Source organism: Alligator sinensis, unplaced genomic scaffold (genome assembly GCF_000455745.1).
Source record: "Alligator sinensis unplaced genomic scaffold, ASM45574v1 scaffold449_1, whole genome shotgun sequence".
In the NCBI taxonomy this organism is placed as follows: Eukaryota; Metazoa; Chordata; order Crocodylia; family Alligatoridae; genus Alligator; species Alligator sinensis.
This window is the reverse complement of record NW_005842838.1, coordinates 597,169-623,683: the sequence shown is the minus strand read 5'-3', so window position 1 is coordinate 623,683 and position 26,515 is coordinate 597,169. Positions and strand designations below refer to the sequence as shown.

The window sequence follows — 26,515 nt, the reverse complement described above, 5'->3', positions numbered from 1 at the left end:
TTTTTGTTTTTGTGGGGGGGGGGGGGGGGGGTTTTGGGGGATGTGTCTTGTTGGGGTTTTTTTAAAGAAAAAAATCAGTTCCCTAATTTGTTACTCCTTGCCTTGTCTTTTTAGAAGGTCTACTGTCCAACAAGAACTTTGCCTTGAAAAAAACAAATCAAAATAAACAAAAAAGTTGATATTACTCAGTCAACTGATTTCAGTGCCCAGATAGAGAGGTTAATCAAATATAACTAGCTTAATTTACAATCTGGATTTAGTTTATAAGTACTAGATAGGTATGAATATACAGTTTGTGTATACAAGTCACTTAAATTTGATTTATTTGATTTTTCTCCACCACCACTGTTGCATAGTGTACAAATGTATATGAAGACGGCATACCAGACTTTGGCATCAGCCAGAGTGATAGTCACTTGACCAAAAAAAAACATACCCATTGCATTTAAAAAGAAAAACCCACAAACAGAAATCCTTATAAGATTTCAACAATCTCAGCAGTTACCTGTGCTACAAAATAAATCACTCAGCCAAAAAGAAATGAAATAGGAATTTACATTTTCTGCAGTAAAAATAAGATAAAGTTTGTCAGCAGTGTGAACAGGAGTTTATCTAGACCAGCAGTTCTCAACCTTTTTGCTGGGTGGGCAGGAGGTATGTCACCATGGAGATGCGGTCAATACAGGGCCCCCGGGGCAGGGTAGTAGTCAGAGCCCCGAGCCTGCAGCAGGCAGCTTGCATCAGCCCCCACTCTGCACACATCTGGGGGGCACGTGCCCCGCCATGCCTCCCCCCTGCCCCCGGAATCAGCTGCCCATGGCTCCATCCCACTTCCCACCCCAGCCCCATGCACTGCCCTGGCTAGGCATTGTGCTCAGCTCCTGCCCCATTCCCTCCTTCATGGGGAACCTTGATCTGCCTCCTTCTCAATCCCCTTATACTCCCCACCTCCCCCCAAGGCTTACTTGCAGGGAGTTGCTCTCCAGGCTCTGCGGCTGTGTTTCTGGCCACGTACATACGTGCAGGAGCGTGCATGCACATGGGGACCCCCTGCATCACACTCCTGGCAGCCCCTTACAGGCTGAAACGCTGCCAGCCTGCAAGGGGAAAGTGATGCAGCCTGGGATCACGACTTCAGGTACCTACTGTGGGACTGTCCTGCCCAATTAGGGACGAGTGGTCACCCGATCAATGGCCAGTCCTGACCCAGTATTCCTCACTCCTGGTCCACTGCCCCCCACCACCAGGCCCAGCCCCTCATTGTGGGGCAGGGGGTGAGTACGTGAGGCGGGGGAGGGGGGAGTGTGGAGCATGGGGGGCCCCAAAAAGGGAGTGGGATGGAGCCGTGGATGGCTCGTCCGGGGAGCAGGGGGACCAGAGCTGGGTTCAAGCCACTGCATGCACTCGGGGGGGGGGGGGGCACATGCCCCCTGATCTTTGCATGGGGTGAGGGCAGGTGTGGGGTACCTGCTGTGGGCTCAGGCTTCCTGCCCTCCCCCAGGGCCTCCCGGGCCCAGAAGGTGGGACCTGGCATAGCAGGACAAAGCAGGGCCAGGCAAGAAAGCTCCTTGCTGCTGGAAGCCCTGCTCTCTCCTCCCACCTGGCAGCAGTGGAGGTGGCAGCGCAGAGTTGTACCCCTTGCTGCTGCCAGGCGGGCAGGGGGTGCTTCACCAGGGCAGCATGGGCCATGCAGTAGTAAAAGAGCTTCCCTACCCGGCCCCACTCTTCCCTGCTGTGCTGGGTCCTTCCCGCTGGGCTATGGAGGCCCCAGGGGGAAGGCAGCAGGGTGGGGAGCCTGCACCTGCCCCTGCCATGGGCTCTGCTCTGGCCATACCGCCTGTGGGAGATGAGGACCTGGGCTCCACACTCCACTCCCCCGCAGCCACTACCACTTCCTACAGGCGGCTGGCAAGGCCTGGACACTGCTGTGGGGGGACAGGGGGCTGCGTCCCTGGCCCCATATCCTGGGCAGCAGGGGGCCCAGATCTGTGTCCTAGTGAGCAAAGGGGGCATGGGGAGCTTTGATTTTCCATGATAAACCCAAAATCAAATACCAAAATTTATAGGTACTTAGAATTTATTTTATTATAGTGACTGAGCCACTGGTAGGTTTCCAAATTCCTTTAAAATGATAAATATATCAATAAAACATTGTGTTCAATCGATACATACACCCCTCCGCACGCGCGCACACACGCACGCACACACACACACGGCATTTCATTTTAATTGTGGATTCTGGGGCTTATCAGAGAACTTGTGATTTTTAAACCGAGAAAACCTGGATCCCTGGTGATGAGTGGCAGAAATTTCTACTTCTAAATTATCGCTGTCATCTACAAGCTTAAACAGACAGCACTGCACCACAGTTGCACTGTTCACAGTTCGAGAGTTTCCTCTGCTGCCTTGAGGGCTGGAGAGACTTTTCCCAAAAGCTTAGTGTTATTGGAACATAGATTCTGCATAATGCTACAGTTTATACTGCCATTTACATGGCTGTATATCTACATTACACAGCCTACAGGGCTTGGAGAAAGTGGCCATAGTATCATCAGAGTATTGACTTACACATTGCTTAGGAACTGAACTCAAGAGATCTTGCTTACACCACACTACTTTGCTAAAAAGCATTTATTCCTTTCAGCCGACTGAAACATGCTTGCTTTCATGCACAGTTACTACCACCATACCTAGATTTCTCAGGGCCTGGTAACAATGCCATACCTAGACTCCTGGTGGCCCCAGGTGAACTTTTAGTACCGGGCCCACCTTCACCAGAGATCATGATAAAAATAATTGGACAATGGGGAAAAAAATTACCATTTTCAGATCCTCTTTGTGTCCGGGCCCCAGGCGGCCACCTGGTTCATCACCCATGTCTGTGTCTGCCCAGTAATAAACTGAACTGTTACAGAGCTGCAACAAAACCTGTGGTCAAGAAGGACAAAGTCTACTTGTATAAAAGTGCAAAGACAGACATGAGCATGGTCTTCCCCACTAGGAAAACCAATAAAGAACAGATGCTTTTTTCCTGTTCTGTTAACATTAAAAAGCCATCACACTAAGTTGTTTCATCCTCTGAAATATTTTGCACTAATTGGACAGCAGAGGGCAATGCTGCCAACTCAGTTCATAGAATGTCCCACTTCCAGTATGATGCAAATCTGTACTTCGTTGGCATTTCTTTTTCCTTCACAGGTCATACTAATTACCTCTGTCATATCTCAGTTAGACAAATTTTAGCTTCTCCTCCTGCATGCCCTATTTTTTTAGCTACTGAAAGGCCTGATAACTTATTATGCTCTTTCCAGTCCAAAATATTTGGAGATTACAATAGTTTGCTCTCCCCCTTTGCCCATCTCACCCAAACATTTACAGGGTTACAAGCTGTTTTATGCCTAGGCACACATATCCCCTCTCTAGCCACAGTTAGACCTCAAGTGTCCCTGTATCTATCTCAGTCCACTTGACAAATCAGTGAACCATCCTGCCTGTTCTGAATAATTACCAAGTTAAGGAAACTCCTACCAGGAGACAAAGATATTTGCAATATGTGGCAAATATATTTTGGCTTTGGTAACTATACAATGGGCTGCGTCAAGATGCTAAGTTCTAAATTTGTATCTTCCACTAAGTGCTGCTTATGTTGCTGTGCACTTTAGAATTTATTTTCGAGTATAGCTTCACACTTCTAACCTCAGGAAGGAGGGTGCTATCAGTCCTACAAATAAGTTAATCAAGAGGCTGCACTAGAGCGTTTATGAAAGAACTGGGAACACAACCCAGATGTCTTGCCTCTTTCATGAGCAGAAAGAGGTCATTAGTCATGTTAGTCTGAAGTCAGGCTAGATATATAAGAAGGAATGGTGTGGACCATAATTAGTTACCCTTTCTAGTTCTGAGGTGTCACTCCCTTCCAGAAACAGGACCCAGGAATTCTGACACCCAGGCCCCTTTTCTTACTCTTAAGTGGTAGAGGCCTGTGCTGGTATTTGAGGGATCAGGTTCAAGCCTTGCTGTTGATTCATGTAGTGGAAGCCATATGGCTAGACAAGACTGAATCTCTGGTTCCCTCCCTCCCCTTCTTTTTTATCCATCATCATATTTAAACAAACCTTTCTTAAAGCAGATGTTTATGAGTCAAACACAATTTGTTGCAATTAGGACACAATGTGCAACAAAACCTATAGTCTCCATTTCATTTTCTTCTGCAGCAAGCTGGTTATGCTTGAGCCTGCACAGACAGAGGGAGCAAGGAGAGCAGTTTTACTAAGCTTTGGCATTCCACCCATGGCTATGTTTTTGCCACCCAGCTTTCGGGGGGGGGGGGGGGGGGGGATCTGTGGGAGCTCTTACATAATTCCAGAACTAACAAGGTAAGAAAAGCATTTCCCAAGAACTACAAGCCTTCTTTCCTCCCCCAATTCCTTCACTCTTTCATAATCCAAATCTCCCCCTGCCACATACCATGACTATGACAACTCTAGACCTATAGTGTTGCAAGAGGAGATAAGGCCTTGTTAAATGTCATGTGCAAAGTGTACGTTTGGGCTGACCCCTTTATGATCTATGCCAATGTGAGATTTGAAAGATTCTCTCTTCTGTCAGGAGAGAGAATACCAGGCTTTAACATTTGTTATTCAGATTTTTGTCCTGAAGATTCAGGACACCTGAAAAAGTTAGCAAAATTATGAAATTATGAATTATAAGCAAGAAAAGAACCACCTTATTAAATAGAAGAGACGAGTTTTTATTTGGACTATTTAAACCTTGTTTTGACCTATTTAAATAGACAGCTGAGGGAGGAACACTTTATCAAAAGACATCATCTAAAGACAGAGAGATCTAGTGATCCACCTTTTTGTGATGGCTGATACACTAGGGATGACCAGACTAGAGTCTGAAGTACAAAACAGGCAGATGATTAAGGTTTCTAGGGATGCTTTATGCATCTTTTGTACAAAAGATAACACAAGTTCAATTTCAGTCCTTGGCAGGTCACCTCTAAGAAATTTCCTTTTGTGTCAGACCTCTCCCTGTTAAAGAAAATAATAATAAAATTTAAAAAAGGTAGCCACTTTACCCAGCTTTCTCCACTCCAACTGTGTATGTCACTCCAAAAGCCTTAAAAATGGGCTTTTACGCTGAGGATGAGCTGAGTGAGCACGTGCCAATTATGCTTTTCAGAGCCTTAAGGTATCATCTTAATGATAATTTTAACTGCATTGCAGACTTTTCTCTCTAAAGTCTGGAGCAATAAAACTGTTGGACTGCTGCACACCCATACACCCAGGCAGTTTGGTGAACACAGAAGGTCCTTTACACCAAAATACTGTTGGGAGTGCTCCTGTATGGGCAAAGGGCAATAGTGACTTCTGAAAACAAGCTCTTTTCTCTTCCCTTTGCTTCACCTAACCTGGATCACCCCTGAATTTATTTTTTTTTAGCATAAAGGACCATCATGTTTTACACTTCATTAAACTTTCTCTCAGTTAGTTCCCCCAAATCACCCAAGGATGGGCTTCTATAACATACAGTGCCAGCTAATATTTCAGACTAGCTGAGAGAAAAAAATGTTTTCCTGCTCACAGCAGGTTTGTTTGTACCAGCATTTCTCTCACCTCCTCTTTAGCTCTTCTGAAACAGGATGTGCTGAGTAAAAAGGCAGACTAGGGGCTTGCTGTTCAGTTGATCAGTTTATATAGGATAGGGGAAGAAAACTCCCCTCTCCCCTTATACCCCTACAAGAAAACATTAATGTATTTTTCCATGTATAACAGGGATCTCTCTCATTTACCAAAGCTCTGCAAAATCTTTACAGGCTGGAAATGATTTTGGGTCATGTATCCAAGACAACAGCAGCAATTTCTGCCTGGTATATTAGCACATGCTCACTGACCTAGGAGCGCACAAAATTACAGTCAGTTCAAAATACAAAGGGATTTTTAAAAGAAGCAGGCCAAAGATTCTTGCTTTTTTCCCCCCCTTCTGTTCACCTTATTCTGACAGATCAGTGACTCGGTCCTACAGGTATTTCATTCTGACAGGGCAGGCCAAGCTTCTGGATGCAGCTCTCAGAACAGTTTGTTCAAACTGCTCTCAAGGAACTAGGAAAGTGACTAGGAAGTGTCCTGCTCTAATCCCCATCCCCTTAAGAAACACCATTCACCCTTGGAATGTAGGTTTAAGCTAAGATCCTTACCAGTGTGAGTGTAACTGAGCCATCAATCTGACCCAGACAGCAAGCCTTTTAAGCCTCTAGATGGCTATCAGCATAGAAAAAAAAACTGGCAGTAGGTGCAATAGTCATTTTACACAGTCCAGTGAGCAGAGGTAGAGGAGCATGTGTGGCCTTGAACAAACTGGGAGAGAAACTGGAAGAAATGCATTCCTCACCCCAAACCATAACTGATTCCTTTTAAGTCAAATGGCAGCAGTCATCTTTCCCAGAACAATGATCTTATTCGCAAGGTTTATTCAAATATATAATAGGTGTCAAACTGCAAAACATGTATTTTTATCTTCCTAGAGAGAGCTTGGGTCAAGACAATGAGGATATTCTGCATACAAGGAAACAGACTAAACACTGCACAGCTAAAAAGCCTTTCATTGGAGGAACTTACAGCTTGCACATTAATTAGGTCCATGATATTATCACCTTCCAGTAGGCGAAAAACAGAAAAGTTAAAGCAACTTGCTCAATGAGTAAGTTACAATAGCTTGAAAGAAAAAGGGAACCAACCAAGCTGTTTCATAAAAGCCATGAAAGTGAAAGAAGTGGTCTGAAATAGAAATAGCTTAACTTGAATATTGCTTCAGACAAGGGCTCTTCAAAGTGACACCTAAGAGCCTCATGAAGCTTATTGTCTTAAAAAGGACCCAGTAATGTCCCTATGCTTTTAATTACAAAGGGGAGGACAAAGCTGATCAGTGGCAGATTTATTACTAGGGAACACATGCATACAGTTCTATCCCTTCATCAAGAAGATACAAGACCAAGAAAATGAATGATGGGGTATGCAAGTATTTCTGACAAAGCAACTTCATGCATATTTATAAGCAAATCCAGAGCAAGCTGGGATAATCTTTTAGGTGAGTGGGAGAGCACTGGTAAAATCTGAAAGTATGGGGGAAGAAGTGCATTATGCAAAACTGAACAAAGTAGTGAATCGTTTAAGAGAACATTAAAGGAAAAGAAAAAACAAATCCATTTAAATTCAATTCAACATGGATATTTGACCTCTGCCACTGTGGAATCAGGAGGCTGTTTGCTCAGAAGATAATTATAGTGGCCTTCCTCTGCTGCTGTTTGGAAGAAACAGAGTAAGCCAACAGACTAGGGAAGAACAAAAAGCTCACAATTAAAGATGACAAACATGTTACTGTAACAGCAGCCTCATTTACAGCTGGGGAGAATGAAGAACAGGAGAAACTGGAATGACTCACTTTGTTCTGAGGACCAAGGAGGTCAAAGGCAAATTAACCAAAAAGCTGACTGTGGGAATGAAAATAAAAAGGAAGAAACCCACAGTGTCCTTTGCTTTGCCTTTTACTGACAACACAGTGATGAATGATGAGGTCTGAAACATCCTGCTGTCTTTCTGTCTGGAAATAACCTCCAAGAACTCACAGCAGAGAGAGACAGGCTCACAATTGGCATATTTTATGAAGTAGTTCCTGAAACCAGGTTTATGCACTGTCACTACAATCCCTGGAGGCAAATCTTCATGCAAATACAGCGAGCAACCTCTGCCAACGTGCTCCGGTTTGGCCACAAGGGGGCCAACTCCCACAGTGAGCACAACACCGTCAGCTTGTGGCCAAAGACTTGCAAACCCAGCAGAGTGTTCAATGCAACTGATCACTAATACTGAGCACCAAAGCAGCATAGGGCTGCATCTGACAGCTAGAAATCCTTATTCTGATTCCAATTCAGTGCTTGGGTGTATAACAGAGCACACGGGGCAGACATTCAGAAGTCCTGCACTCTTCAATTCCCACACAAAGTTGATAGGAGCCATGCATGTTCAGCACCTCTATCAAGTCAAGCCCAACATATTTTGCAGCCTTTTTCTCACCTCACCCCCCACAACCTAGATGCATGTAGCTTTCATGTCCTTAGTTCATACTTGCCTCAAATGTGACAAAGTCATCAAACTCATCAGGACAGGTTGGGGGATCCTCTTCCTGAGTGTATCCCATATCATACAACTGATTGTCAGGATCTGCAAGAAAAGAAAGAGAGAGGTCAGCTTCAACTAGAAGGGACTAAAAATGGATTTGGACCCCAAAACAAAGAAGTGCCTTTTGATTGACTGAGAGAGAAAAATCAAGAGTGAGGGGCCTATTTTACCACTTTCACTGAAGGGCCTAATTTGACAGCATCCAAACAAAAGGCAGAGCATGAATCCAACCAAAACAGTGCTTTTAGCACTCGATCCTTGGAGTCCCCTTTCCACCATGAGAAGGTGGTTTTTACTTTCAAACTCAGTCTGGCAGGACTCCTGCTGCTTCTCCTTTTCTGTGCTTGTTTTCTCACATTTTTGTCACTGCCTTTTCCTCCTTCTCCTCTAGTAATGCTACCTCTCTCTGCCTCCTCATTCAGCCTATTCAGCTGGCAGCAGAGGAATGTATTAGTTCTACACAAAATGGAGCTGTCTGCCATGGGAACAGTGAGAGGGAGCAGCCTGCAGCTACATACAGCTTCTCCCATGACTACATGAGCACCCACCTTAGCAGAAAGCAAGGGAAACTGGGAGGGCTTTCAAGGAGCTACACTAAAACACTTTTTTTTCAAGCCCAATACAATGTGCAACAGAAGAGATGTACAATTTCTCAGTCCCAAGACTTCCTCACTCTTGTGCATAAGTTTCCCCAAAACTTCTTTGGGAAACATCTCCATGTTCTCTAGCAGTTTGCTCATGCTGCGAGTTGAGAAACACCAAATTAAAATAAGATGCCATATATCATCAGCTCAAAATAAATAGCAGAAACAAGACATGTCTTGGAACTGCAAGCATTAATGATCCAAAGCTATCCAACTTGAATTAAAAAAATAAAACAACTCATCAAAATGACTTCCTTTCCTGGATAAGTGATTCTAGGGAAGCTCTTCAAATCAGGATGTATTTTGGAACAGATGGGCTTTAGCTCTACCACTAACACCTGTGTATGATGAGAATGTAAAAAGCACACTCCATAGGCATTTCAAATAGCTGTTTCCCAGCAATTTACCTATACAGACAGTTTGGAGCATTTCTAGGCTCAAGACCAAAATTAAGTGACATCTATACATCTAAGCTTTGCTGCAGTAGTTGATCTCACCAGTGCAGCCAGAAGCAGAGAAGCATGTGCAAGTTCCATTGCAGAGAACACTTTCAAAACTCTATGCACAAACTTAAGTTAAGCAATGAAGAGCGTTTGCTATTAATAGGTTTGACTTGTTACAGTATTAAGAGCTGGAGGCAGCATGGCTCAACTGTCAGGACACGTGATTGGGAGTCCAGAAAACAGGGTTCTCTTTCTGGCTCCAGAACAGACCTGACATACAACTACGCATCTTCCCCATGTCCATTTTCATTGCTAACCATGTCTATTCAGAGTGAAAACTTGTAGGGTCAAGAGACGTTTTAGATGGGAACTCTAAGAACTCACATATGCATAGCAAGTACCCAAGCAAGCTGCTTTCAGTCAGTACTACAAGCTGGATATCCACCTTGTGCTCCACAATGCGAGAAGGCTGGGCAGAGCTCTCTGCCTGACAAGGAAAGATGCTTCTTTAGGCAAATGACAACACGAGGTGAAAAGGACATGCTTTTTACAAGAATGTGCTTATTTCACTGCTGTCATCAACAGGCCCTTTGAGAAGCAGCAAGTTCAAGACAACTAAGTTTGAGCACCACAGGTAAAAAACGACAGACAAAACAACAAAAACAGTCTTCCTTGGGTGTGGAAAATGGTCTGAACTGCCCATGCCTGGTTTACCGAAACTTGTGGTATTGCCTAGAGACAGTAGAGGTTAAGGTAATCCTTCCTCAAAAAGTTCTCTTTTATGAAAAGGCCTGTTTTTTATGCTTCCCCATGGCTTCAGATATCTTTCTTTCCTCCCTTCACCTTTTGACTCCCCACTCATCCAAATGCTAAAAACTTGCAATGACCTTCATTTAAAAAAAAAAAAAAGAAAAGAAAACAGTGCTGTCCATGTCAGCTGGCCAGTAAAGATTATACTGCACACACGCACCAAAACTTAACTTCTTTGTCTTGACAGATAGCTCTGATTTATGTCTATGGACTGTAAAGCTATCCAATTTGGAGGAAGTTTAACACATGGCTTTCTTAAAGATTAGACCTCCTTAACCTGAATGTGTGGCTCAGTGGCAAAACCATAAATCAGACTGAAGAATGAGCTTGAAGTTCTTCACTAGCAAATGGTGTATGATGTGCTCTACTGTAGGCATGTGGTAGGGTCATTGCTTCAATAGACAAAAGGTGCCCTTGTTTGCAATTTACGGCTGCGGTATCTCTGCTGATTCGCCTCTGTAGCAGCATGGATATCTGTACATTTTATTTCCAGTGATTCTAATCTTCTGACTCTGGTTTTTGATCAGGGCAGAGACTGTTACTTATTTGGCCACAGTGATTTTGTGCACCAACATTAAGGCAACTCTGCAGAGTTCCTCTTCCTATCCAAATGTTCCCAGGTGGAAAACAGTCCTTTTCAAAAGGCAGCACACACTGCCTTTATTTTTAGCCATAATATTATTAACAGAAGGCAGAAAAGGGGAAGAATTCATTGCAGATCTAGTTTCTCTCCCCCGTTTAAATTACAGGATCCTGTAGAGATAGAAACAACTATACTTTACCCAGGCTGAACAAGGTATGGCTGGACCAGTATAAGAACGATGCTTAAATGGCAGGGGTGGATAAGGTAACCTATTAAGTCTCTCCCCTCTCCGCTTTCTGTAGTTCTAGGATATCAATTTAGGAACAGCTTCATGACTCCTACAACTGGTGAAGCCAACTCTTCAACTGTATGGGCCAAGGATAATGATCTGACAGCTGACAAAACACGGGATTGCCCGAGAAATGCTCAAGAGGAGCAAATAAAAGGCTGATATTTGTTAAAGAATGAATGGTCTTTCCAAAATACCCTGTAACCAAGACTCCCTCCAAGCTGTGTGCGCGCGTGGTCGTGCACAATTTAAAATCTTGCCACGCACTAACTTTTTAATGCTGCACACCCGCCCAGAGAGGAGCTGGGCGTGGAGCACAGCGGAGGCACCTGGGCTGGCGTGGGACACTTACCAGAGGTAAGCTCCTCCCGTGGGGCTGGCAGTGGCTCGTCCCTGAGGTGGGGGCGGGGCTGGGGTAGCATGCCTCCTCGCTCCCCAAGGCAAGGTGAAGCGGGGGCTGGCACCAGGAAACTGCTCTGCTCCCCAGCCCCGACACCATGTACCTCCTTGCTCCCCAAGGCAAGGCAGGGGCTAGCTACCACTCAAGGGCGCTGCATCCTCAGCAAGAGAGATCTGTATGTAACTAAACTGCTTGTAAAAACAGTTTCAAAGAATATAGGTAGAAGAAGCAGTGGTTGTTCACAGGTTTGAGCCGGAGGGGTGAGGGGACATAGAACACAGGACAGCAATTGAGTTAGAATCCTGAAAATGCAAGAAATCCCCCCAAATCTTCACATGCAGCTACCAGGTAAAATACCCCAAACACCAAGAACATCCTGTATCCTGCCAGAGGCAAAAACAGAGGGGAGAGCACTGCTAATGCCCTAATACTGCAACAGAGAAGTAGTATCTAATGTATGCTCAGCAGATCCTGAGATAATGACCATTCCCCATGATACAAAGGAAGGCAGTTTTCTGTCAGTGATTGATCTTTATGGAAATCAAACCATTTCATAAGCCCATTTCTATTTCATTGTTTGTTTGTTTAATTGGGAAAAGTTAAAATGTTTTTTTGAACTGATGACGCTAAAACCTCCCCATCATGTAGAAACATTTGGCTTGGTAATGTTGTTATGATTCATTTCATTTGGACTTTTCAATCTATTAATGGGACACTATATTTTATAAATATAATATTATTTACTATTTATATGAGGAAGGAGGACCCAGGAAGTTATAGGCCTGTTAGTCTTACCTCGGTCCTGGGGAAGCTCTTTGAGAAAATTATCCAGGAGCACATCTGCGAGGGGCAAGCAGGGGCGTGTATGCTTAAGGGCAACCAACATGGGTTCATTAGAGGCAGGTCCTGTCAGATCAACCTGGTGGCCTTCTATGACCAGGTCACAAAATCCTTGGACACAGGTGTCATGGTGGACATAGTCTTTCTGGACTTTAGGAAGACCTTCGACACTGTCTCTCACCCCATTCTCGTTAAAAAATTAGGAAATTGTGGTGTCGATGCCTACACAGTCAGATGGGTCGCCAATTGGCTGGAGGGCCACGCCCAGAGAGTGGTGGCAGATGGATCATTTTTGACCTGGAGAGATATGTGGGCAGTGGGGTCCCCCAGGGGTCGGCCCTCGGGCCCGCACTGTTCAACATCTTCATCAGCGACTCGGACGAGGGGATGGAAAGCACTTTATTCAAATTCGGAGATGACACTAAGATGTGGGGAGAAATGAGCATGCGAGAAGGGAGGGACAGGCTGCAACTGGATCTGGACAGGTTACGGGGTTGGGGGTGGGGGGGCGGATGAGAATAAGATGGAATTCAATATTGACAAGTGCAGGGTATTGCACCTGGGGAGGAAGAACCAGCAGCATACCTACAGGCTGGGGAACTCCCTTCTCATCAGCACAGAGGCAGAAAAGGATCTTGGAGTCATTATAGACTCCAAGATGAACATGGGCCGACAGTGTGGGGAGGCAGTCAGGAAGACTAACCTCACCTTGTCATGCATCCACAGATGCATCATGAGCAGGTCCAAAGAGGTGATCCTCCCCCTCTATATGACATTGGTCAAGCCACAGTTGGAGTACTGCATCCAATTCTGGGTGTCGCACTTCAGAAGGGATGTGGACAACATCAAGAGGGTCCAGAGGAGGGCCACTCACATGATCAGGGGGCAGCAGGGCAGGCCCTACGAGGAGAGGTTATGAGACCTGAACCTGTTCAGCCTCCACAAGAGAAGACTGAGAAGGGATCTGGTGGCAGTCTATAAACTGGCCAAGGGAGACCAGCAAACAATGGGAGAGACCCTGTTCTCACGAGCACTACTTGGAGTAATAAGGGATAATGGCCATAAGTTGACACAGAGTAGATTCAGGCTAGATATCAGGAGGCAATACTTCACCCAGGGCGGCTAGGATCTAGAACCAACTTCCAAGGGAAGTGGTGCTGGCTCCTACCCTGGGAGTCTTCAAAAGGAGGCTAGATAGACACCTTGTCAGGGGCGTTTGACCCCAGCATCCTTTCATGCCCATGGGAGGGGGTTAGACTTGATGATCTACTCAGGTCCCTTCAGACCCTACCTACTATGAAACTATGATATAGGAATGAAAAAAACCTAGCATTTAATTGACTGTGTTGAGTTATAACCCTAAAAGGAATCTTCATGGTTACAAAATGCACAGTACTGGTTCTAGCATTAATTTACTGTTCAGGAAATTAAATGGTGACTGCTTGGGAAGCATCAGGGAAAGAGCACACAAAAAAAGCAGTGAGCAAGAAAGTAATTCTGGGGTGGACCAAAGCAGCGCGTGCTGAAAAGGGGAGGCAGGACCAATTTGGGAAGGGAGCAAAGCTGAGCACTCACGAATCACTACAACTTAGAAGGAACATTACCTATAACAGGGGTCTGCAACCTACAACCTGAAGGCTGGATGCAGCCCATAAAGTTTTTATCTGAGGTGTGGTCGGAATCAGGATGGAGGGGAAAGAGAATCAGGGCAGGCAGTCAGGTTCAGGCTTACAGTGCCTGAGGCCAGCAGAAGCAGCTGGGGCTCAGATGGGTGGGGCTAGCACAGGCAGGCTGGGCCTCTCTGGGCAATGGAGAGTCCACAGCACTGAGATAGTGGCAGGGGCTAGGCAGGTGGTGCTCTATGGAGGGCAAGAGATGCATCACTGCAAGATACCTTGGATGTTGCTTTTCCAAGAGGATTCAAGTTCCTCCTCTGTAATTTCAGGAAGGGGAAATATAAAGGGGGTGGGCCAGTGGTGGCAAACCATGCGGGATGCCAACTTGTTATCCTAGCTGAAAACTTTGAAAAGTCCTGCCCAGACAAGAAGTCAACCTGCTAGATGGCTGTTTTAAATTCAGACAGTGCGTTGGCCCCATTCATTTCAAATGGCGGTTGCCTTGTCCAAGCAGAAATTTTTTCTTAGTCCTGCTTGACTTGCTTTTGGACTGAACTGTGTTAATCTAACCCACTGCCAGTAAGAGGTTGCCAACCCTTGCCCTATACTCATTTAAATCAACTCTGAGCAGGTGAGAGAGCTAGCTGCTTGTAGCTCATCTTACCAAACAAGAGCCTTATTATTCATGCCTATGTCACCTTCAAACCAGGTTATTGTGACATGCTCTATTTAAGGCTACAGTTGAAGAGCATGTGGAAACAAACACACAGCTGTCCACCTAGGGGTGTTCTGCCTAAGAGGCATGTTACACATATGCTCCAGAGACTGCAATGGTTTTCAACTGGTTTCCAGGTGCAATTCAAGGTGACAGCTTTCATCTTTAAAACCCTTTACAATTTCAGAGCAGTGCCTCTGCATGGTACCAAGACAGGACTGAGTGCAAAGAATTCATGAATCCTTATGCTTGCTGGGGACAAAACTTAGGCCAAGCAGCTGGAAGCTGTGGGACTGCCAAGGTTTTTGCCACCAAGTCACATAGAACAGCTCTGGGCAGGGTCAGGCAACTGATATGATTATGTATGTAGCAGGCTTGCCTGTTGGAGCTTGGGTCTTGAGTCCCAGGCTTGAAATCTTGCTGTTTTGATTGGTGGAGCTCATCCACCAATCAGGAGGCACCAAGAAGAGTTAAGTCATGCCCCTTTCCTGAGGGGAGGAGGAGAGGCGTTCCCCCCCCAACTCCCGGACCCGATTGAAGACTGCAACACTCAGGTCTGGAGCATATAAAAGGAGCTGCATGCCCACCACGAGGAAACACATCCGGGACAGAGAAAAGCGGGGTGGGGCTTAGAAGAACTGAGGAGAGCTGCTCAGCAGGGTGAAGCAGTAGCCTAGAAGCGCCCCTGAAGACTTCCATCAGCGGGGAATGGCAGATGGCTCCAGCAGCTAGGTTCTCGGTGTGCAGCACAGCACACGGCATCCAGACCCTGGGAGCTGTATGAGGTGGCTCGGGTCTGCAACGTCTGGCGTGAGGCCAGAGACATGGTGTTCAGGATGGTGCACGGAGTAGGACCTTTGGAGCACTTGGGCGGCTCAGGTCCTCAGCCCCCGGAACGAGGCTGGGAGCTCGGTACAGGAAGTGCTGCATGGAGGGTCCAGGAGCAGACCGAGCCTCGTGATGCACGAGGCAGCCCAGGCCTCTGACCCATAGCAAAAGGTGGAGTCCAGAGAGCCAGACGGTGATCGGGCTACTGAGCCAGTAGAAAGGGCCAAGCCAGAGGCCCCAGAAGCCCTGCATAGCGGAGCCCTGTTCCAGGGGACAGAGACCCCCCCGAAGCCCACTGCAGGCGAGAGAGCAGTCTGGTGCAGAGGACAAGGGCCACCCTCCAGGCCTGGGAGCCGTGAGTTGCAGGGAAAAGAGGATTCCCACAGAGGAGGGGGAGTCCCCCCCCTGGTTAGTGGAGGTCTGAAAGTGGAGGTCCCACTGGAAGGGCCCCCCTAAAGTTACCAGCTTCTTTGTAGGGCTTGGGAAAAGCCCAAGGGCATTAGAGTTTCCCCTCGGGATTGAGTTGACCTTTGGGGTTCTTGCGCCATAAGTGGTGATGTCATACCTTATATTTTGTGAACTCTCATGTTTGTAAACGAGTAGATTAGTAGAGTCCTAGGACTCTGCTGGGACCCCCTGTTGCTATTATTTAATCTATTGTTTATTTGTATTTATCTGTGGCTTATTTATTGTTCATCCATACTTATCTATAGGTTATCTGTTGGCTATCTATGTTTATTTGTATATATATATATAGAGAGAGAGAGAGAGAGAGAGTACACGTTTATCTCCATGTTTCTTTTCCTTGTGATAAGTTAATGTAAATAAATATGTATATAGTTAAGTCCCCTGACTGTCCTGACCTGGTTCTATAGGGACGGAGGGAAACTGAGCGGTCTGCAGTTCCTCCACAGCACACCTGCCAGCTAACAATCCCCTTCAACTGGAGAAGGGGAATATATACCTGAGTTACCTGGGCTACATGTATAGTCTGCAACACTTTTCCCACTGTTGCTGGCAACAGACAAACTGCCCCCATACTGACAGCAACAAGGGAAGTTTCTGAAGGAGTTTTAGGCCTCATACAGATATTCAGTTTCTCCTGGAAGAATCACTGAACTCCCAGGAAAAACCACCAGTGTACTGATGTTCAGGCTTTTTCCTCCCGAAGTAAAAAAAAAAAGCCACTCCAGGAGAATAAAAAACAAACAAAACCTGGGAATAATTAGAGTTAAGTCACCTCCAGGAAAGTCTCCTGGGTGAGCAAATGTCTATACATGCCATGGCATCTCTCCAAAGAGAATATAGATCATCAGCATTCCCTACTCCCCCAGGAGACCGTGTTCTTCATTGGACTCTGCTACTCCAGCAAAGAGCAGAACACATCCTTCACAATCCCCACGTTGTGCTGCAGGGAAAAACAGGTTGACCATGAACAGTCTGAGTCCATCAATTAGGGCTGCCCAATGCACTGCTGCCATCTGTGACCAGGCAGACTAAGGAAGCCTGCAGCGCAAACTGAGATGTGTGCACAGCCAGCCAGCTCTCACCCCACCCTGGCTATTGCTGGTTGGGGAGATGGTTATGGTTACCATATGTCCAGGTTTTCCCAGACATGTCTTCTTTTTGGGTCCTCCCATCTCCGTCTAGGCAGGTTTTTTTTAATATCAACAAATGTCTGGGATTTTGGATTTTGCTCTGCTCACTATCAAAGTTTTCCCTAGCACTAGGCTGCAGCTGGTCAGTGGAGACACCTGCTCCTCCAGCAGGGGAAGGGAGCTTGGGATGGGCAACAAGGAGCTGCATGGCTGGTCTACACTGGTGCCTGTGCTCATCAGGGTGGGGCTGTGGGGGCAAGGGCTGTGGTTTAGGAGTGAGGAGCACCAGGGTGGGTGGGGGACTTTGGGTCAGAAGCGCAGGGAACAGGCAGTGCCAGGAGGCTGTGGGTTGGGAGTGAGAGGCAGTGCATTGGGAGAGGCAGGGACAGGGCATGGACATATCACTGCCCCCCAACAATCATATTAATACCCCCCACAACAGGTATCTTCTTTTTTAAGATTGGAAATACGGCAACCCTAGAGATAGTAAATTCTTCACAGCGGGGGATTTTATCAGCTGATTTTTTTTTTTTTTAAAGGATGGTTGTATGCAGACACATTGACAAGAACAATGCCCAACAAGAATAAATATAATCTCTGCTACATCCTGAAAACACCCAGCCTCTGTTGCAATCTCAGTCTGATCAGACATGTTTTGATATTACCCTTCTTGAATTCTCAACTACATAAACAGACAGAGTTCAGGTCTCATGAAGTTTTGTGGAGAACGTGGATGCAAGTTATCCCACCTGGTTGCAATAGAAGTAGGCTAGAAAGATCTGAGACAGATCCTATTTTTACAGTGATTTGGGTTTTGTAAATACAACACCACTAAAGATCTTGGTGGGAGGGCAGGGAAGAGAATCTTCTATACATTTCTCATCAGTTGACTGCACACTTGCTAGTGATCCATTCAGCAGAAGTAACAACTAGGAGACAGTGGGAAACACGGTTGATTGCCACATCTCCACACCTCAAGGCAATACTGCTTTTTCCATTAACATCAAACAGCAGAGAGAGAAGACAAAAACCAATGAACAACATAGGCTGAGTTTTATGCTCAACTTGCCTCTTGTGGCAGCATTCTCTCCCCAGAACCCCCCAAACCATATGGTGCTTTGTGTATACTAAGAGTTACTATGGAGATGTCGCCTGCCTGTCCTCCAACACAATAGGCTGCATTAAGCTTTCAAATTCCTGTCCAAACAAGCAGAAAAACAAAAGGAGTTAGCTGCTTATTAGGAGCTCCAAGGCCATGAATGCCATCTTCACACATGTGCAAACATGCTACAGATCAAGTAGTGCGGCATAGATGACTGCCCTCACTTTGAATTTTTCTTCTCTTAAATGACCACACCACTTCAGCAAAACAAGAAGCTATAAAATTAGGAAGTCTTGGAGTAGACAGTGCTCCTGAAATAGATTAAAATTGGCTTCAGAACACACAGCAGAAGATTTCAGTAGCAACTGAGCACTTGAGTGAAGAGCTGAGAGCATGCTGACATGGGTCAGTAGCAGAGCTACTGGTTGACTTCACATAGGAGTGACCTAGAAAAAACAGATCCTTTCGGAAGTGTTTACGTCAGATGACAACACATACAGAGCATGCTGCTGGGAGCTACAGAGCCAACACACTCAAAATTATTTGAGCTGTAATGACTGTGTACAGATAACTGACTTTCACTGCTTCATTGAAGAATTTGTCTGGGAATTGATTTGAATAGTAAGGATAAAGAACAGAAATCAGAAAGATTTAGAGCCCCTGTAAGAATAGGTTTGGTGGCAGGATGGGGCAGAGGGAAATGCAAAGAATCGTAACAAATCTTTGTCCTGCCTATGTTTATGTTAAGTGAGACTAACTAAAGAGATTAGTGAATAAAATTAAGGACTAACCTACTAAAAAAATTCACTAATGATGAGCATACACAACTTTAAAGATGAGGTGGTCAAAAGAGCAGTAAATATAAGAAACCAACATGGCTACAAATCTGTCCAAGACAGAAGAATGCATATCTATAGGAGCAAATCCTCAGGGAATGAAGCTATTGGGTTGATGCTCAGGTTAAGAAATGAAATAGTTTGACAGATATTTCTAAAGACATCTCTGCTCCACATCCTTTGTTTTAGTCTCAGTTTACTAAGGGGCACCATGTACTTATAAGTAGCTTTATATTACAACAAGCAGAGACCAATTAGCTGTGCTTGCTCCCCATGAAAAATGGGAGACACTGGAAGTATGTGTGGAGGAAGAAAGGTTTCACTCCCTTCCAGACGCCTTCCCCCACCTCTTTGTTAATAACTGTACTCTGGACAAAAGGCAGGGTATATATGCACCTTCTAAATTAACTAAAGAAGGTACATCTAGAGCACAAGCTTTTGTGAACTCCACTTCACCTTTGAACTCCACAAGGTGGACAACATTAGGTTTCTATATATAATTCAACGGTTCCATCTACAATTCTATGCTCTAAAATGGATTCAAGTCTCCTACAGCCACACCATTAGCAATAGCCACCTCACCTTTCTTCCGCTCAGGACTTCAAGCTAGTCTCGCAAAGAAGCCAAGAGCTGATGAAAGGATTGGTGAGTCTTCCTCACCACATATCTGGTCATACTGATAAACAGTAGACAGGAGATTATGGCTAGGATCTGGTTTAAATCATTGGCCCAGCTCCTTTAATCTTGGAAGTTTCCCCTGCGGCCCCCTCACCCTGCTGCCGATTGGCGGAAGGACCCGCCAGCCCTGCCATTTGCCCGATGGCCGGGAGGCAAAAGACACATTTTAAAATATGCCACAGTTTTTGCCTCCTGTCCAATCAGAAGCAAGCTGTAGGGCCACCAGGGCTCCTCAACCAGATCAGCAGCAGGAGGAAAAAAACTGCAACATATTTAAAACTACAAATTTTAATCTCTTGGCCATCACGAGTGAGCAGCAGAGCCAACAGGGCCTCTCCACCAATCAAAAGTGGGGGCGGGGACAGGGAGGGGAAGAGGGGGACTCCAAGTTTAGAGAAGCTGCCACACTGTGCCCATGATTTAAACCAGGCCCTAATTATGACAGTCCCCAGTGCTACTGTAGAAACTAGGGCTGTGTGAAGCTTTGGCAGCTGATTTGATTTGGAGGAGATTTGGCCTGATTTGGGGACCAAATCTCTGAGTATGAATCGAATCGGAAGACCAATTAAAAGCTCCAAATCGATTCAGAAAAGATTTGGTTGCTTCGGAGATTCAGCCAGACTAAACATGCAGCTGACAGCTGTCTCCAGTCGGTAAATCTGTTGAGATTGGGGAAGGGGAGAGGGATGGGGGGGGAGGTGGGGATTGGGGCTGAGACTGGGACTGGCACAAAATGCCCAGCCAGGGCAGGGGGATGCAGGATGTGGGTGTGGCAGCACTGGGAGCAGGGGCTATGCCCTGCTGTTTCTCAGAGGAAGCTGTACCTGCATCGCACCCCCCACCCCCATGCCGGCTGGGCCAGGCAGAGGATGGGGCCAGACAGGGCAGCCATGGGGGCTTCTCCCCCAGCTCCCTCCACCCGGGGCGAGAGCCCCACCACATGGCTGCCCTGCTTGGCCCCAGCATCCTGGTACTTAAAAAAAAAAAAAAAAAAAAAAAGAAAAGCCCTGCGCTCACCAGCTCTGGCAGTGGCAATCAATCAGAGCCTCTGAGGGCTGGTGGGAGACACGCAGCATGGGGCAGTGGGGGCAGCAGGGATTGCCCCCCCCACCCCCCGGCCTGGCACCCACACAGCAGCTGTCGCATTGCGCCGCGCACTGTCTGAGAGCTGGGGCGGCTCCAGCAGTCAGCCAGAGCCCAGCAACACTTAGCCCCAGCCCCCAGACAGCATGCAGCGCCCTGCTGAGCCGCACTGCACCCACACCACGGGGCACCTACTGTGTGGTGCCAAGCAGGGGGGACGATTCCCACTGCACCAAGCCCTCAGAGGCCCTGATCCCCGCTGCCAGAGCCGGTGAGTGTGGGGCTTTTTTTTTTTTTTTTTTTTTTTTACATGCCAATAGGCTGGGGCTGGGCAGGGCATGGGGGCTTCTCCTGAGGCTCACCCACTGCTCGGGAAGAGAGAGGCACAGCTGGAGGAACCGCGGGAGAACCTGCAGCCACCTGGCTGTGCCTGCCTCTCCCCAGCCAATCTGAATCTCCAAATCAGCACCGAATCTTCAATTCTGATTTGACCGAATCAAATGGTGACAGTGATTCAAATCACCAAATCAAATCACTGTCCTCCGAATCAGAATCGAATACTTCCCTATTCACACAGGCCTAGTAGAAACCATGGGCTTTCTGTTCACATCCCAGGCACTGCTGTCACAAGACAAGATGACAGAGGTGCAAAAGAAATGCTGAAGAGCCAGAAAATTGGAGAGGTTACTCAGCCCCAGTAAGAATCAGGCAGGAAACAGGAAGCCAAAGTGGAGATTTTGAAGGATGGAGAGGTGAATGTGTGGAGAGAAAGAACTAATAAAGGGCAAGTAAAAAAAATTTGAAAGAAGGGGGAAAGAAGAAGCTAAACAGATATGTACAGCTTTTCCATTAAAGGGCACCCCCTCTACTTCTATACATCAGAATTTAGTAGCGCATCTTTTCTTATAACTCAACTTGCTGTTTTCTCCAGAGAAACTTCCTAAAGACTATTCATTGTGTAGCAAACTTACCTTTTTGGGGCTTGGGTTGAGTCCCAGGATTGAGGCTCTGCTGTTTGATTGGTGGAACCTACCCACCAATCCGGAGGCAGCACAAGGGAAGCAATACCACGCCCTTTTCCAAAGGGAGGGGGCAAGGAGCAGCTGGACCCAAATTGGAACTGAGCCAGCCAGGTCTGGAGAACTTCGGGGATGGAGCCCCTGAAGAGTATAAGAACGGGGAGCATGCTCAGCATGCTGGGGAGAAGCAATGAGGGACGGCGAGGAGAGAGGAGCTCTGGAGATGGCCATCCTCGAGACCCTGCTTGAGCTTCAGCAGTGCACAAATTGGTGCACAGGGATCAGGCTCTAGGAGCTGCTCGAGGCAGCTTGGGCCTGCAAACCCGGCAAGTGTCTGGGCAATCAGTGTGCAGATCAGCACAGAAAGCTGGCCCTGGGAGCAGCTCAGGCCTCACCTGATGTGGGGGTTGGCGCATGGAGAACTGCCTTGGAAGCAGCTTGCAGCTTCTCACATTAGGCCCGGCCCTAGGCTGAGTGACCGGAGCTCCGCAGTGCAGCTCCACCTTTAACTAAAAGAGCCCAAGTGTCCAGAACAGGGCCCAGGAAAGGGGAGAACCCCCGGTGTGAGACTGGGGAGTCGGAGCCTGCAAGGGCTTGGCTCCCATGAGACAGAGAGCGAGTCCTGGGTGCCCAGTGTGGGGCGCCAGGCCGTCAAGGAGAACTGAAGGCACCACTGGGGAGAGGCTCTTAGGGGCATCGGCATCAGGGGATGAGCCTTGACTTCTCCAGAGAGAAAGGAGGCTGACAAGGGAGGCCAACAAGTGAGGAAGGTCTGCCGCCTCCACCCTCCATCGCGGGAGGGGCGTGTCCATGTCCCAAGGCCCTAAAGGGGAGAGGCTTCAGTGTTAATTGTGTTGTATAGGTTGTAAGTTATTTGGTTCATATTTGATATTATATGTGAATTGTGGAATATTATATATAGTATTATATGTTAAGCCTAATAAATATTCTATGTTTTATAGTAAGTGTCTGTGTTTATTCTTATAATAAATTGTACACAGTTAAGTACTTGCTTTCAGGCTAGCTTTATAGGCTGGAAGGAAGCCGCTCTAGTAGCTGACCCCTTCCTCAGCACCCTGCCTGACCACCACCACTGTCATCGGAGGACAGGGCACACCCCCAGGTGTACCTGGGCTACAAATGTTACATCTGGAAAAAAACAAAGCAAAAAGACTTTAATAAACAGAGTTGCAAAGTCAAGCACTTAAAAAGTTGGGAAGCATCAGGATTAAGGTCGCCTGTTCAACCTTAATTCCATCCTCTTTTGTATATGTACTATATAATGCAATCGTATATGATCACCCCTATAGGTTGTATGGTAGTTAGTTATTCAGTATTTCTTTTTATCCTCACAGTTCACTGCATGGCTTCAAGCCTTATTTAAAAAAACAAACAGACAAACAACCCCCCCACACCATCCAAAACCCAGCACCGAACAAAAGAGTCATTAGCTTCCTCGTGCATATTTCCATAGTGCTCATGCCACAGTATCTTAATGCTTTGCAAACATTAACTAATCTATCTTCACCACACATCTGTGAGATCAGGAGGGTATTAGCATCCCCATTTTACTGCTGGAAAACTGGGGCACAGAGGGATTAAGGACAAAACTGTCAGAAGTATAAACTACTTTTTTGGGTGTTCAACCTGAAACACTCAGGAACTGATTTCCAAGCATGTTCCAAAGTACACCTCTAGCTGATTTCTGTTGCAGACACTTAGAATCAAATCTCATCCTGAACAGAATCCTGATTCACTCCCTGAACATCCCCCATACTGTACATGTAATGAGGTATGGATCTCCTAAAACCAAAAGGCGAGCTTGAAGGCAAGTTGCACTAACACACACACTCACCTCCCACCTCAAAGTTAACAACTCTGTATGTATTCCCAATGACAAAAATGTTGTTATTTTCAGACTAGTGTTTGACCTGAATTTGAGAAGGGAGATAATTGCCCATTGAAAATTAATAAACAATACACTTCAGTGACCAACTGTTCCATACCTCCTGGTAAAGCCACAGTTGTTTTCAATGTCCTTTTGGCCAATTGTCATTGTTCAGTCAGATCCTTTGTAGTCAGACAGTTAACAGTTCACCAGTTTTCTCAGAGAACATATACACACAGCAAAGAAGCTTTTCAAAACTGCTATTTAGAATAACAGAAAATTAGGGTTGGAAGTGACCTCTGGAAGTCATCTAGTCCAACCCCCTGCTCATAGTAGGACCATCCCCAACTAGATCATCTCAGCCAAGGCTTCGTCTAGCCGGGTCTTAAAAATCTGCTATGATGGATATTCTACAGCCTCTCTGGGTAACCTGTTCCAGTGCTTTACCCTCCTAGTGAGAAAGTTTTTTCTCCCCAATATCTAACTTAAAACTTCCCTTGCTGCAAGTTGAGACCATTGCTCCTTGTTCTGTCATCTGCCATCACTGAGAGCAGTCCAGTTCCATCCTCTTTGGAACCACCCTTCAGGGAGTTGAAGCTGCTAGTAAATCCCCTCTCAGTCTTCTCCAGACTAAATATGCACAGCTCCCTCAGCCTCTCCTCAGAAGTCTTGTTCCCCAGCCCCGTAACCATTTGCATTGCCCTCTACTAGACCCTCTCCAATTTGTCCACATCCTTTCTGTAGTGGGGGGGCCCAAACTGGACACAGTACTCCAGATGTGGCCTCACCAGTGCTAAATAGAGGGGAAGAATCACTTCCCTCTATCTGCTGGCTACACTCCTACCAGTGCAATTCAGTATGCCATTAGCCTTCTAGGCAACAAGGGCACACCGCTAGCTCATATCCAGCTTATTGTCCACTCTAACCCTCAGTTCCTTTTCCACGGAGCTGCTGCTTAGCCAGTCCCCAGCCTGTACCAGTGCAAATCCAGAGCTGCTCTTAAACCATGCACAACACTCAATCCTTCCCATTCAGTGAATCACAGTAGAAATGGACATAACAGATTTTTGGCTGGCTGAGGGTGGAGCTAGTGCTTGTTAAATCAGAGGCACTTCTGAAGAGAATGGCATCCAGACAGTGTTAGGCATACAAAGGGGATGAGGGGAGGCAGAGAGGGATTTTCACATAAATTGGGTTTGCAGTTCTCCCACTTACAGCTTCAGAAAACACAAAGGGAATCTTCTTCAAAAGGAAGTCAAAAACAGTCAGTCACTGACAATGGGCAAGCGTGCTGGTAATTTCTTTCCCTTGAACTCTCCAGTCAAGTGTTAAAGATGGTACTTAGGATAGCCAAATGATCCAGTAACCACAAGGAGGAAAGCTATATTCTTCTACAGTTAGCTTTAGCCCTAACAGTCACAGAAACATACTTAAAATTATTCTGCACGTGGACACTCCTTCAAAATTGGCTGTAAAAAAGCTACTGAAGTAAGTGTTTGGGTTAAACTACAAAGGAGTTTTAAAAATGGAGGAGGTAGCATCTAAACTGTGTCAGAACCAATCCAACAGTCTTAAGATCACTGATGGTGACATGAAAGAACAACATTTAGAAACAGCATAGTATGTGCAAACAGATAAACTGAGAAGAACTACGAACACCGGGTAAGACGCATAGTTATCAAAACAAAGATTGGAAACATGATTTGGCATTACTGAGACTAATGATAATTGCGTTTGAAGAATTTTTGTGTAGTTTTATTATGTCTGCTATCTTTCTATAAATACTATCTGCACTAAAAATCTACATATAACATGAGATTTAACTTGGAAGATATGCCAGTTAGATAAAAATGAAACTAAAACAGTTATTTAATAGGAAAACAAAAGAATGGAAGCTGACTGCAACCGATTTAGGATCATACTAGATTGAACACTGCATTTGAATTGCATATGGAAACAGAAATGGCCATTGTAATTTGGGGATATAGACACATTGTGTCTTAGGGCAAGAAGGTATCAGTATACTTCATGGGTCTGCCACATCCGCACTTACAACAGTGTTCAGTACCAGGCACTAGGGCTGTGCGAAATTTCGCCAGGTATTTTGTTTTAAAGCTGTTTCGATGCATTTTGAGCTCGAAACAACGAAATCGAAATGAAACAAAAAGCTCCAAAACAAAATGAGGGCACTTGAAACCATGAATGATGTGTTCTCCCAGCAGCTGGGGGGGCACAGCAGCGCTGGTGACGGAAGGAGGATGGTGGCAGCGGTAAGCGGGGGAGCTCCTGCAGACGCTGCTGGCTCTGTTGGAGGTGGGGGAGAAAGAGAGGGCAAGCGCTGACTAGGGGTTGGCAGCCACCTGCAGACACTGCCAGCAGCGGCAGCCAGCAATGATCGCTGACCACCTGCAGACGTTGTCAGCGATGTCAGCAGTGGGGGAGGGGTGGCGAGCAGCGGCCACCTGCAGGCACTGCCAACAGTGTCGGCAGCACCTTTTCGTAGGGTGTGCACTGCCACGCTCAGGGGGTGCATGTGCACCTGGCTGCACCCCCTACACATTGTCAATGCTTGAAATGTTTTGAAAGTTTCGAAGCATTTTGAGTTTTGAAGCTGGCCTTGCTTGGCTTCAGCACTGGTCCCAGCCAGCAGCAGCAGCGGTAGCCTATTGCATCCCGCGCACAGATCTGGGGGCTCACGCCCCCTGGGAGGAGTCTGGCACAGCCCCTCAGGCCTCCCTGAGAGTGTGGGCCCCCGGATCTGCATGCAGGGTGACAGCATGCTGCTGCTGCTGGCAGCAGCAGTCTTCCTGGCGCTTGGCACAGGCTGCACCCAGCACCAGTACTAGCCAGCAGTGGCAGCCTCCTGTCATCCGGCATGCAGATCAGGGGCACCTTACCCACGGGAGGAGTCTGGCAGAGCCCCGCAGACCTCCTGGGAGCGCGGGCCCCAAGGTCTGTGC

General features: G+C 46.5%; 1 protein-coding gene across 1 annotated transcript in view; it reads right to left on the bottom strand.

The window, feature by feature from the left end:
- The window catches only part of LOC102368158 (rab11 family-interacting protein 3-like), a 133,484-nt gene that overhangs the window by 37,146 nt on the left and 69,823 nt on the right, over nt 1-26,515 (bottom strand). The window contains exons 3-4 of the mRNA XM_025191596.1: nt 8,134-8,225; nt 2,821-2,928 (exon numbers count right to left, since the gene is read on the bottom strand). Of these exons, the coding sequence (XP_025047381.1) occupies nt 2,821-2,928; nt 8,134-8,225 (200 nt within the window). The remainder of the gene's footprint in view (nt 1-2,820; nt 2,929-8,133; nt 8,226-26,515) is intronic.